Source organism: Lynx canadensis, chromosome D2, assembly GCF_007474595.2.
Source record: "Lynx canadensis isolate LIC74 chromosome D2, mLynCan4.pri.v2, whole genome shotgun sequence".
Taxonomy (NCBI): domain Eukaryota; kingdom Metazoa; phylum Chordata; class Mammalia; order Carnivora; family Felidae; genus Lynx; species Lynx canadensis.
The window spans coordinates 65,659,461-65,674,142 of NC_044313.2; the positions used below are offsets into that span (position 1 = coordinate 65,659,461).

The following is a 14,682-nucleotide window of genomic DNA, read 5'->3' on the forward strand; positions in this document are numbered from 1 at the left end:
GAAAAAGAGAAACTAAAATTCTTTAAACATTTTTAAATGTAGTAGCTTGGCATGTATAAATATACATTTTTCCATATCTCCACCTAGTATCCACTCTGTGTAACAGTCAAATCAAGATTATGAGTAACATATGAAGTTTTATTGTATAAGTCAAGTTGTTCTGTGTAATACCAACTATGTGTTCCATGGCTACTGATAAATATTTGTCATTTAAAGAAAATTATCTTGGCCATTTTTAAGGGTATTGTAGAGTAGTTCCATTTGGTTTTGAATGAATTTTTCCTTATGAGGCATCTCCTAATATTTTTCCAAGTTATATGATAATTGGATTTTTAAAACTCATACCCCAGTAATAATAAATAGAATTTTATTTCTAATAAAGCCAATTAACCCTTTTTTAACCTCATCTACACTTTATGCCTTTGAACATATAGAAACAGCAGCAGTAATCCGAATGAGACGCCGTGTGCCCTTTTCCCTTGAATGTACTCACATAGAGGGTGTGTACATCGTGATATATGTGTTTTAAATATGAAGGATTTGGGAAAATTTACTGCTCAGCATCAGAAGTCTCTGTAACGCTCGTCTTGTATTTGTAGTTCCCTGTAGTCTGCTGTGTTGGTGCTCTTATATTTGCTAAATGATGGGAATTTGGTTGAGACAGTGGCTGGGGTTGTAGAGTCACAACAGGGAATTACCATTTTCATGAGGAGAATCCATACAAAGAAAAATAGAGATAAACCAGTCGTCAACATGCCATCCTTCAAAATGTTTCAAAACCATACAGAGGTCACAAGGAATTTGGACACAGTCTCTCTCTCTTTTTTTTCTTTTTTAGGCCGAGAAAGCAGATAGACGACAGAGCTTTGCATCTTTAGCGTTACGTAAGCGCTACAGCTACTTGACTGAGCCTGGAATGAGTGAGTTTTCTAACACATTTACTAATCTATGTGGATGTCTATAAGAAGAGACATTTTTTCTGTACAAATTGAATTTGGGGGTCATTTGGAAGCCCAATGGCAAAAGAAAAATTGCCTGCAAGGAAACTTTATCATGAAATGTAACTGATACTTTGTACATAGTTGAAGATGTGAAGCACAAACACCCTTAGATCATAACCTCAAAACAGTTTTTTTTTAAAAAGCCCCTACCTATTTTAAAATTTAGAAACATCTACTCATTACTTGTCTTTAAAAACCTTGATTTCACTGTGATTGTTAACTGTCCTAGGAGATAATGCACCAATGCTGCTTTAAATCTAAGCTCAAAAGAGAAAATATTTTTATATATGCAGGTTGGTAGAAAAGTGATAATGTAACTTTGATTTTCATCTCATTTTTCATAATATAGGTAGGTCATTATACCTCAGTCCTGATTCTCCTTCTTCCCAGTTTGCAAGAAGTGTATCTTCCTACGTTCTTGAGGCACTTGCTTATTGAATTCGTATCTCCTCCTTCCTCTCTCCCTCTCCGCCACCACCCCCACCCCCCACCCATCTTTATTAAGTACCATTTCCAAGGCTAGTCTTCACTAGACTGGTTAAGCCCTTTTCTTCTTTCAGTGATTGTTTTGGTTCATTGTTAACTGGCTTGCAAGTATCAGGATATAAATCCATTCAGTCATATTCATTCATTCCATCTCCCTCCCCACTTCATCTTCCCCTATCCCCTCAGCCCTCCAGAGAATCCCTCCATCAACAGGAGCTAAGAGTGCTGAGAGTAGCACTGTGTTTGATCCATCAGAAAAGGAGTTTTACACAAATAATTGTTAGCGAATAATTTCTGGCTGTTTCCCATTACTCACAGTTAACTTGAGTTCAGGGAGGATTGGAAATTACAAATAAGAGCCACATCTTTGGTTTTTCCCACCTTTCCTGAGTTCTTGTTTCTGTGGGCCAACATAGCATATTCAATGTGCAGCAGGAAGACTCTAGTACTTAGCTTAAAAGGTCTTAGCATAATCTTATGGAGTCTAGCTCCTTGACTACTGGTGGAACTTTTATATCCAGACACAAAACGGGGAGCATAAGAGAAATGGAGTTCTACCACACTCATAAATGTTTTTCCAGATCTCAGTTTTTGTCTCTAGCATAAATATCTAAATCCTTCCAAAACCATAAGGGATGAAACTAACTCCTCTTATTCTACAAAGCAAGGACAATATATGTGTATAAGTAGATGGTTTTTCAATAAGACTAAATATTCTTTGAGAACTTTTCTTTGGAATACTATTTTGCCTCAAATCTAAGGCTCTCAGAGGGTAGCTGGTTGGGACTCCCAGGCAAAATACTTAAGATTTGGACAGGCTCCATGACCAGCTTCTATAGGTCCAAGGTACCTCTGGGCAGGTGAACTCCCATATGATTCTGGTCCCTAAAGTATTTGGGGGACTATATGAGTTTGAGGTAAGGTCTGTGCTAAGTCAACTAAATTTTTTTCATTTATGCAAGTGTTGCTATTTTTTAGTTAGCTTCGGTTATGGTATAACATTGATAGAAGGAAGAAGGTACTTTTCTCTGTTTTATGAAAGGGAGCATAATAGTGGTAAACAGCGAAATGGAAAGGACTAAGAACTAAAAACTAAGGAAATGTCATGGCCTCTGAATTGGTGTTAGAACTGCAAGTGATGCAGCTTTTCTCTCAGTACCCTGTCCCTTCCACCCCCACCCCAACCTCCCAAACAAGAAAGAATCTGGTGTAATTCAGTGCCTGACATCCAGAACCTCCCAGAAATTTTCTTTGTTATAAAGTGCATCACCAAATATGTGTCATTTAAGCATAAAATGTGTAACCAATCAGTAAATTGGCTACTTCATGCGAAGTTAAAACCATACATGTGGTTCAGAAGACTACATTGCTTGACGGAGCCAGCCTTCAGTGGTGAAGGAGAGATGCTTTGCCAGTTTCTGGTAGTTATAAAAATAAATTCTCTTGAGACATTGGGCTGAGCCCAAGTCACTAAAGTGAAGGAATCCCCAAATCTTCCATTTGCAGTATGGTGTGTCCAAAATATATTAAGCAATATAATATTGAGAATTATGACTAGGAGGGGTAATGAACGGGTGAGTTTTTCCTCAGTTCTTCCACGTTTCTTTATTATAATATGTAAGCTTAGAAGAGGACATGTTCTGAATATTTGAATTTAAATGTACACTAGGAATGAAAATCTTCACCCTTGTGGGAGTAGCTGCTAATCCAAGGACTGGATTGTAGCAATGGCCCGGGCACAGCATGAAGAGGAGCATAAAAGATGAAGCAGATTGTCATTTCCTCTTCGCGTTTCACTATTATTCTGAACCAGTGCTTTCTGGGAGCGAAACTGTACTCAACTTTGACATAGACCATTAGGCCTTGGCAGGCATTCCAAATCTCTGTGACCAACTCGGTTTGTTTGTTAGAGCTGTAGAAGTAGAGAGGACCAAGTGTGCATTTGCTCTCCCCCAGTGAGTGTGCTTACCTCATTTGTGTGTTTCTTGTCCCATTGCCAGATGAATGCTGGTACTAAATCCATCTTTCCTAGTGGTAGGTTTGCCTCACGGCTGCTCTACTCTTTGGAGCAGCCATGAGCCCCATGAACATTCTGGGAAGGCACCAGAATTGGTACCTTTGCCACTGATAGATAAATATGTATACCAATATATACTGGATCCCACTGCAGATACTTAAGTATGAAGTGTTAAAAATACGACTGTGCTTTTTAGATTTTCCCATGATACCTTTTGAGAATTTAAAGTGTGATAGATTGTGGGGGGGCGGGGGGGAATATCCAAAATAAACAATGTGCTTTTCTCCATAATGAAGATCACACTGAATATGGATACATTTAGTTGCAGATGTATTTTCAGTATGCGGTATTAAATATTTTCCTAAAATCTCAAAAGGTACCAAGATTTTGCATCTCATGGAAAAAGTGTACTCTTCTTTCTAAATGCTCTTGTGAAAGTATTTTTAAAGTTTATATATTGTGCATAATATGGCATAAAAATTGTATTACTTCATTGGCTTGTTTGCCGTGATATAATGCGCATGATAAGATGTTTTCAGTTGCTTTGCTTGCTTATGGTAACCATGAACCATATTTTCCGCTTTTCCCCCCTTTGTGTGTATGTACACATGCATTTTTAAATCATTTCATATTACATTTTCTTTTTCCTCACCAAAAGGAATATGCTGCATGGGAAAAAATAAATGCAAACATTCCTTTTCGTTGTTGTTTCTTTTAAAGTTCTAACTCAGAAAATTTCTTGCTCTTATTGGCTTTTTATGGGTGTGAAGCATAACCGAATCATGCATGGAAGATACAGATTTAAAATCCAGTGGCTTCACGGTTTGCAATCAGTTGCCTGTCACATAAAAGTTACTTTGGATTCTGCATGAAATAGGCTTGAGTAGTTTTCTAAAAAAAGAGTTCTAGATATTTAATGTATAGCTGCACACATCGATATGGTTCTGAGTAGGTGCAATCTGTATCACCGAAAGGTTCAAGGAGAGGGAGCATTAGAAATTACTAAAATGAAAGTTATATGGTTGCACAAAATGAACGTGTACCTATACAGGCAAAACAGAATGGCTGCTGATCTTTCAAAACCAGCACATAAGAAAGTCAATAGGAAGTAAGGGAACCGTTTTCCATTGTGGTTACTTTTCTCATCATTAATTCTTTCCTCATGTTTTCTGTTTTTCATTGTTGGCCTATTTGGTTGCGATGTGCTTTTTCTGTCTTTCATTTCCCATTGCTCTGTTTTCTGTTTGTTTGTTTATTTATTTATTTATTTTTTTAAATTCTGGATTGGTTATGTCTGTGGAGTTTTTTTTTTTTCCTCTTTTACTTAATTGTTCGTTTTGCCTCTTCCATTCTAAATCATGCAAACAATTGTACTTGCTTTTGTAATATTTCAAAGTTTACTGACCAATTTTTTTCTCTGGTCTCTCTGTTTCTCAACCATTTTTGTTGATTTTTGTGTTTGATTTCATTTTTAAAATTTAAGAAACAGTTGAACGGAGTGCAGGAGCAACAAGATCCCTCCCCACCACTTACTCATACAAGCCATTCTTTTCTACAAGACCATACCAGTCCTGGACAACAGCTCCGATCACAGTGCCTGGGCCAGCCAAGTCAGGCTTCACTTCCTTATCAAGCTCTTCCTCTAATACGCCATCAGCTTCTCCGTTAAAATCAATATGGTCTGTTTCGACTCCTTCTCCAATCAAATCCACATTAGGCGCGTCGACTACATCTTCAGTTAAATCCATTAGTGATGTGGCATCTCCGATTAGATCCTTTCGGACAATTTCTTCACCGATAAAAACAGTGGTGTCACAATCTCCGTACAATATCCAGGTTTCCTCTGGTACCCTGGTTAGAGCTCCCACAGTCCCAGAGTCCTCGCCTTTAAAAGGGCTGGCATCCAATTCTACGTTTTCCTCCCGAACCTCTCCAGTGACTACAGCGGGGTCTCTTCTGGAGAGGTCGTCAATTACTATGACCCCCCCTGCCTCCCCCAAATCAAACATTAATATGTATTCCTCAAGTTTGCCATTTAAGTCAATTATTACATCAGCAGCACCGCTAATATCTTCGCCTCTAAAGTCAGTGGTGTCTCCAGTGAAATCAGCAGTTGATGTCATTTCATCAGCTAAAGTTACAATGGCCCCCTCTCTCTCATCACCTGTGAAACAGATGCCTGGACATGCAGAGGTAGCATTAGTCAATGGATCTATTTCCCCCCTGAAATATCCGTCATCTTCAACTTTAATTAATGGATGCAAAGCCACTGCCACGTTACAGGAAAAAATTTCTACGGCTACAAACTCTGTGAGCTCTGTGGTTAGCGCAGCCACTGACACAGTCGATAAAGTGTTTTCTACCACGACAGCGATGCCATTTTCCCCACTCAGGTCATATGTTTCTTCGGCACCATCCGCTTTTCAGTCTCTAAGAACTCCTTCAGCAAGTGCACTCTATACATCCCTTGGGTCGTCAATATCTGCAACTACCTCATCTGTAACTTCATCTATAATAACAGTGCCAGTATACTCTGTAGTCAATGTTTTGCCAGAACCAGCATTAAAGAAACTTCCAGACTCTAGTTCACTTACAAAATCAGCAGCAGCCTTGCTGTCACCCATTAAAACATTGACTACGGAGACACGTCCTCAGCCCCATTTCAATCGAACTTCATCTCCAGTTAAGTCGTCTTTGTTCCTTGCACCCTCTGCCCTTAAGTTGTCTACACCATCTTCTTTATCTTCCAGTCAGGAGATATTAAAAGACGTGGCTGAAATGAAAGAGGACCTCATGCGGATGACCGCAATACTACAAACAGACGTGCCTGAGGAGAAGCCATTCCAACCCGAACTCCCGAAAGAAGGGAGAATTGACGATGAAGAACCTTTCAAAATCGTTGAGAAAGTAAAGGAAGACTTGGTGAAAGTGAGTGAAATCCTTAAAAAAGATGTATGTGTAGATAATAAAGGACCACCCAAATCACCAAAGAGTGACAAAGGACTCTCTCCCGAAGACGACTGGATAGAATTTAGTTCGGAAGAAATAAGAGAAGCGAGACAACAAGCTGCCACGATCCATTCCCCAACTCTGCCAGAGAGAGTGCAAGTGAAAGCAAAAGCCGCCTCCGAGAAGGATTATAACTTGACCAAAGTTATTGACTACTTAACAAATGATATTGGGAGTAGTTCGTTGACAAATTTAAAGTACAAGTTTGAGGATGCAAAGAAGGATGGTGAAGAGAGACAGAAAAGGATTCTGAAGCCAGCAATCGCTTTGCAGGAACACAAACTCAAAATGCCTCCAGCCTCCATGAGGCCTTCCACCTCTGAGAAAGAGTTGTGTAAAATGGCCGATTCCTTTTTTGGAACAGATACTATTTTAGAGTCTCCGGATGACTTTTCTCAACATGACCAAGACAAAAGCCCTTTGTCTGACAGTGGCTTTGAAACAAGAAGTGAAAAAACGCCTTCAGCCCCACAGAGTGCTGAAAGCACTGGCCCTAAACCACTTTTTCACGAAGTCCCCATCCCTCCTGTCATTACAGAAACAAGAACTGAAGTGGTGCATGTTATCAGGAGCTATGAACCTTCAGCTGGAGATGCTCCCCCAGGCCAACCAGAGGAGCCGGTGTCACCCAAACCTTCACCTACTTTTACAGAACTGGAGCCAAAGCCCACCACCTCTAGTATTAAGGAAAAAGTGAAAGCATTTCAAATGAAAGCCAACGGTGAAGAAGACGACCACAGTCGGGTTCTGAGCAAAGGCATGCGTGTTAAGGAAGAGACTCACATAACCACGACCACCAGAATGGTCTATCATTCTCCACCAGGCAGTGAAGGTGCCTCTGAAAGAATTGAAGAAACCATGTCAGTCCATGACATCATGAAGGCCTTTCAGTCCGGGCGGGACCCTTCCAAAGAACTGGCAGGTCTGTTTGAGCATAAGTCGGCAGTGCCTCCAGATGTTCACAAGTCTGCTGCTGAAACCTCAGCCCAGCATGCAGAGAAGGACAACCAAATGAAACCCAAACTGGAGCGTATAATAGAAGTCCACATCGAAAAAGGTAACCAAGCTGAGCCCACTGAAGTCATTATTAGAGAAACCAAAAAGCATCCAGAAAAGGAAATGTATGTATATCAGAAAGACTTATCCCGGGGAGATATTAACCTAAAAGATTTTCTGCCAGAAAAACACGATGCTTTTCCTTGTTCAGAGGAACAGGGTCAGCAAGAAGAAGAAGAACTCACTGCTGAAGAGTCATTGCCTTCTTATCTGGAGTCTTCCAGAGTAAACACTCCTGTGTCCCAAGAAGAAGATAGTCGCCCTAGTTCTGCTCAACTCATATCTGATGACTCTTATAAAACATTGAAGCTTTTGAGTCAACACTCAATAGAATACCATGACGATGAGTTGTCAGAACTAAGAGGGGAGTCTTACAGGTTTGCTGAGAAAATGCTTCTGTCAGAAAAGCTAGATGTGTCTCACTCTGATACCGAGGAATCGGTTACAGACCATGCAGGACCCCCTAGCTCAGAGTTACAGGGGTCTGATAAGCGGTCCAGAGAAAAAGTAGTCACTGCCCCCAAAAAAGAAATTCTCTCCAAAATCTATAAAGATGTGTCTGAAAATGGTGTAGGTAAAGTGTCTAAAGATGAGCATTTTGATAAAGTGACAGTGTTGCACTATTCTGGCGATGTTAGTAGTCCAAAACATGCCATGTGGATGCGCTTTACTGAGGACAGATTAGACAGAGGTAGAGAGAAGTTGATATATGAAGATAGGGTGGACAGGACTGTGAAGGAAGCTGAAGAAAAACTGACTGAAGTGTCACAGTTTTTTCGTGACAAAACCGAAAAGCTTAATGATGAACTGCAGTCCCCAGAGAAAAAGCCACGCCCTAGAAATGGTAAAGAATACTCTTCTCAAAGCTCTACCAGTAGCAGCCCCGAGAAGGTACTGCTGACAGAACTGTTGGCATCCAATGATGAGTGGGTTAAGGCAAGGCAGCATGGCCATGATGGACAAGGCTTCCCCAAAGCTGATGAGAGGAAAGAATCCAGTCTGCCGAGCAGCCCAGAGAAGAAGGTTCTCTCCCAACAGCCTGAGGACAGCAAGTCCATGGAGGAAGCCAAAGAAAGCATTTCGCAGAGCAAAGCACCAGAAGGGCCCCAGTCTGGCTTTCAGCTCAAACAATCCAAACTCAGTTCCATTAGATTAAAATTTGAACAAGGCGCACAGGCAAAAAGTAAGGACATGTCTCAAGAAGACAAAAAGCCGGAGGGCCAATCCAGAATCCCAGTCAAAAAAATCCAGGAGAGCAAGCTGCCTGTCTACCAAGTTTTTGCTAGAGAAAAGCAGCAGAAGGCCATAGACCTCCCAGATGAAAGTGTGTCTGTGCAAAATGATTTTATGGTCCTGAAAGCTAAAGATGAGCATGTCCAAAGCAATGAAATTGTCATAAATGATTCTGGCTCCGAGGATGTGAAGACACAGAGAACTGAAATGTCAAGTAAAGCAATGCCTGACTATTTTTCTGAGCAACAGGCTAAAGACTTGGCATGTCATGTAACCTCAGATTTAGCAACTAAGGGACCATGGGACAAAAAGGTCTTTAGAACATGGGAAAGTTCTGGAGCTGCTAACAATAAGTCGCAGAAAGAAAAACTTTCACATGTACTTGTTCATGATGTAAGAGAGAATCACACTGGTCACCCTGAGAGTAAGATTGTTGATCAAAGGAGTGAATTTATGTCTGTGACTGAGAGAGAACACAAGTTGTTAACAAATGGGTCTCTCTCAGAAATTAAGGAAATGACTGTAAAATCTCCCTCCAAAAAGGTCTTATATAGGGAATATGTTGTGAAAGAAGGGGAACGGCCGGGTGGATCTCTGGAACAGCCTTCCAGGAGGAGTGAGAGCTCAGCAGCATCACACATCCCGGTCAGAGCTGCAGAGGGACGGAGAATACTGTCTTCTGATATTCCTGACGGTTTTTGCGAGCAGCCGATGTTCCCCCAACACGAACTATCACCAAAGTTGTCCCCATCAAGTATGAGTAAAGAGACAGTCGAGACACAGCACTTTAATTCTATAGAAGACGAAAAAGTTACCTATTCAGAAATCAGCAAAGTTTCCAAACGCCAGAGTTACGTAGGCTTATGCCCTCCTCTCGATGAAACTGAAACCTCTCCCACCAAATCTCCTGATTCCTTAGAGTTTAGCCCAGGAAAGGAATCTCCCTCTAGTGATGTGTTTGACCACAGTCCCCTTGATGGATTGGAAAGAGTTGCTCCACTAGCCCAGACGGAGGGAGGGAAAGACATAAAAACTTTACCTGTTTATGTCAGTTTTGTACAGGTGGGGAAGCAGTATGAAAAGGAGATACAACAAGGAAGTGTAAAAAAGATCATAAGTCAGGAGTGTAAGACAGTACAAGAGACCAGGGGGACCTTTTATACAACTAGACAGCAGAAGCAGCCTCCTTCTCCCCAAGGTAGTCCAGAAGACGACACTCTAGAACAAGTTTCCTTTCTAGACAGCTCTGGGAAAAGCCCTTTAACCCCAGAAACACCCAGTTCAGAGGAAGTGAGTTATGAATTCACGTCTAAGACACCAGACTCGCTCATAGCTTATATACCAGGCAAACCCAGCCCAATCCCTGAGGTTTCTGAGGAATCTGAGGAGGAGGAGCAGGCCAAGTCAGCCTCCTTAAAGCAGACTACGGTGGAGGAAGCAACCGTGGAGCGTGAAATGCCTACCGATGCGAGCAAAGACTCTAACCAAAGACCCAAAACCAGTAGAGTTGCCTATATTGAGTTCCCCCCTCCTCCACCATTGGATGCAGACCAGATGGAGCCAGATAAGAAACATCATTATCTCCCTGAAAGAGAGGTTGACATGATTGAAGTCAGTCTGCAAGATGAACATGACAAGTACCAGCTGGCTGAACCGGTCATCAGAGTGCAGCCACCTTCTCCAGTTCCTCCCGGGGCAGACATCAGCGATTCGAGCGATGACGAGTCCATCTATCAGCCGGTCCCAGTTAAAAAATACACCTTCAAATTAAAGGAAGTAGACGATGAACAAAAAGAAATGACCAAATCCAAAGCTCCTGCTGACAAGGCTTCCAACCAGAAAGAATTGGAAACCAATGGATCTGGAAAAGATAACGAATTTGGCCTTGGCCTCGATTCACCTCAGAATGAAACCGCCCAGAATGGGAACAATGACCAGTCCATCACAGAGTGTTCCATTGCTACCACGGCCGAGTTTTCTCATGACACAGATGCCACAGAGATCGACTCTCTGGATGGCTATGACCTGCAAGATGAAGATGATGGCCTGACAGAGAGTGATTCTAAACTCCCAAGTCAAACCATGGAAATCAAGAAAGATGTCTGGAACACAGAGGGCATTCTGAAGCCAGCTGATCGCTCCTTTAGCCAAAGTAAACTTGAAGTTATCGAGGAGGAGGAGGGAAGGGTGGGACCAGACGAAGATAAGCCACCTTCTAAAAGTTCCTCATCCGAAAGGACCCCTGATAAGACTGATCAGAAATCAGGGGCCCAGTTTTTCACTCTAGAAGGCAGACATCCTGACAGATCAGTGTTTCCTGATACTTACTTCAGTTACAAAGTAGATGAAGAATTTGCCACTCCTTTTAAAACAGTAGCTACCAAAGGTCTAGATTTTGATCCCTGGTCTAATAACCGAGGGGATGATGAAGTTTTTGACAGTAAATCACGGGAAGATGAAACTAAGCCATTTGGTCTGGCTGTGGAAGACCGCTCGCCAGCAACAACCCCTGATACAACGCCAGCCAGAACGCCAACTGATGAAAGTACCCCAACTAGTGAGCCTAACCCCTTCCCATTTCACGAAGGGAAAATGTTTGAGATGACTCGCAGTGGTGCAATTGACATGAGCAAGAGGGATTTTGTTGAAGAGAGGCTCCAATTTTTCCAGATTGGTGAGCATACTTCTGAAGGGAAGTCAGGGGACCAGGGGGAAGGGGATAAAAGTATGGTCACTGCCACACCACAGCCACAGTCAGGGGACACCACTGTAGAAACCAATCTAGAGAGAAATGTAGAGGCACCTCCAGTCGAACCCAACCCCAGCATCCCGACCAGCGGAGAGTGTCAGGAAGGCACATCCAGTAGTGGCTCCCTGGAGAAATCGGCAGCAGCCACTAGCACCTCTAAAGTTGACCCCAAGTTGCGCACGCCTATAAAAATGGGAATTTCTGCATCCACCATGACCATGAAGAAAGAAGGCCCTGGAGAAGTGACAGATAAGATAGAAGCTGTGATGACCAGTTGTCAGGGACTAGAGAATGAAACTATACCAATGATTTCAAATACAGCCAATAGCCACATGGGCACTAGGCCCCAAGAAAAACATGATTTCCAGAAAGATAACTTTAATAACAACAACAATTTGGATTCTTCCACTATACAGACAGATAACATTACAAGTAATATAGTTCTGACAGAACATTCTGCACCCACTTGTACCACAGAGAAAGCTAATCCAGTGAAAATCTCATCAGGAAAAAAGACAGGGGTACTGCAAGGACACTGTGTAAGAGATAAGCAGAAAGTTCTTGGAGAGCAGCCAAAGACCAAGGAATCGATAGGGATTAGGCGAAAATCCAAACTTCCCATAAAGGCCACTTCACCAAAAGATATCTGCCCACCAAGTCATATGCCAAACATGAAAGTGAGTAAAACGAAGCAGGTCAGTCAATCTGAGAAAACCAAAACCCTTATTTCTTCTTCATGTGTAGATGTAAAGTCCAGAATTCCAGTAAAAGACACACACAGAGATAACGTAGTTAGAAAAGCATGTGCCACACAAAAGCAAGGGCAGCCAGAGAAAGGCAAGGCCAAACAGCTTCCATCCAAGTTGCCAGTAAAGGTAAGATCCACCTGTGTCACCACCACTACCACCACCACCACCACCACCACCACCACCACCACCGCCATAGTAAAAGTTAGGAAGAGTCAGCTTAAGGAAGTATGTAAACATTCCATTGAATATTTTAAGGGAATTAGTGGTGAGACCTTAAAGCTTGTGGACCGCCTCTCTGAAGAAGACAAAAAGATGCAGTCCGAGTTGTCCGATGAGGAAGACAGTACCTCAAGAAACACGTCGTTGTCCGAGACTTCCCGGGGTGGCCAGCCTTCAGTTACCACGAAGTCTGCTAGAGATAAGAAAACAGAGGCAGCACCTTTAAAATCAAAGAGTGAAAAGGCCGGCAGTGGGAAAAGGAGCAGTAGAAGGACTGGTGAGAACGGAGGCAGTCAGGTCTCTCGAGCACTCTTTGCTCACATCCCGGAGAGCGAGCGTAGTTTGTAAACACTTTCCGACTCGTAGACCCTAGTGCATGAACTGTCGTGATTGCCTGTGAAGTGACTTAACCGTAGTTTCTCATTCTGTCACTGTCATCTGTGTGTGCTGTCTATACACTCTTCTTCCTCCCTTTTAACCAAACGACACTGTAGACAGCTAGGGAAGCATGCTGAAGACATTGGTGTCATTCAAGATGAGCAACTTTTTTTTTCTTTAATGTACTAATAATGATTCTGTCAAAGTAAAAGCAGAGATGTTGAGATCCCATCATGGTGTTTTCACCGACACAATGATTCTGTAACCGCTGTCCAGTAGCTAGCTCGTCAGCATGTTCGATTCCATCACATTGAGCATCCATGTAGTCTCACATCTGGCCGGTGCAGGTGACAATCAAGTGAGCCATGTGAAAAGAGAAGTGTTCGTGTAGGTGACTAGGACACATGTAAGTGTACAGTGTTAGCATTAGTCTCTCTGTAAAATCTGAGTACTGCTAAAAAACATTTTCCAGTATCGTGTCTTTCTTGATGATTATTTTAATTAAGAAATTGTAAATCGTAGGTCCACAGAGTCCATGTGAACGGACAGATATCAGGATGGCAATAGTAGCCGACCACCTGGGACTTAGTTGGACAGGTAAGTGTATACACTACTGAGTGAGACAAATACAGTTTCTTAATTTCTTTGTCTTTCACAAGGGGTTCATTATGTAAAACAGAAACAAGCAACAAGGAAAAAAAACCAGCAAACATTTTTATCATCTGTAATTCTATCAACCCAGAGATGATTACCGATAATACCTTATATACCGTGTTTTTCAAAGCCTTTTCAAAGCCCATACACTCAAGAATAGAAATTTAAATCTCACTTTACCTTAAATGTAGGCACTTTCTTCACACTGCCATTTCTGGTAATATTAGATAACATTTTACCTAGTGGTAAATTTTTTTTCTGGTATAAAGAAAAACGCAATTAAGCCCTATGATTTTTAAATCATCCAAAATTTTAAACATGGTTTATGCCCTCAGGACAGCTCTCTTAAGCAACAGTCCAATTAATCCATGCCCTGGTTTCACAAATTTTAATCATTCATGAGGTCATCTTCACACTTTTTATGACCTACACATGTTATTTGTATGTACATTTACCTGATATTTTTTTCCTTTTAAGTGGACTCACTTTTATGCCCAAAGATTTATTTCAAAGGAAATCTTGTATCACTTTGCTAAAAGACGACAAGGATCATTTTCAATAACTACGTAAAGAAGAAAACAAGAGAATGACAGGAAGCTTAAAATTTGAATTATAATTTCTTAAAGCATGACACACATGTATAAATCTATTCAAACTACAAAAATAGTTGAGTTCAGTAAAGTGAATGAAACTGTTTATGATCAGTGTGTAGAAAACGAATATTTGGGGCGCCTGGGTGGCTCAGTCGGTTAAGCGTCCGATTTCGGCTCAGGTCACGATCTCATGGTCCGTGAGTTCGAGCCCCGTGTCGGGCTCTGGGCTGATGGCTCAGAGCCTGGAGCCTGCTTCCGATTCTGTGTCTCCCTCTCTCTCTGCCCCTCCCCTGTTCATGCTCTGCCTCTCTCTGTCTCAAAAATAAATAAAACGTTAAAAAAAATTAAAAAAAAAAGAAAATGAATATTTAGTTTGATTTCACTTCATTAAAGATGAAGATAAAATTCTGTGTCGACTGAACGATTCTGCTTTGTAGTTTTGATGTTAACTGGGCCCCCAAAATCCTCCTCACATGAGTCAGAAAAATTTTAAGTTTTTAAGGTTGAGTGTATTTTAACACACAACAACAGCAACAAA

General features: G+C 41.6%; 1 protein-coding gene across 6 annotated transcripts in view; it reads left to right on the plus strand.

The window, feature by feature from the left end:
- The window catches only part of ANK3 (ankyrin 3), a 336,335-nt gene that overhangs the window by 286,674 nt on the left and 34,979 nt on the right, over positions 1-14,682 (plus strand). For 3 of the 6 annotated variants that reach the window (XM_032595132.1, XM_030334419.1, XM_030334420.1), the window contains exons 39-41: positions 839-920; positions 4,988-12,796; positions 13,420-13,494. In XM_032595132.1, coding sequence (XP_032451023.1) covers positions 839-920; positions 4,988-12,796; positions 13,420-13,494 — 7,966 coding nt within the window. The remainder of the gene's footprint in view (positions 1-838; positions 921-4,987; positions 12,797-13,419; positions 13,495-14,682) is intronic. The other 3 variants (XM_030334421.1, XM_030334422.1, XM_030334423.1) reach the window with 1 other exon arrangement.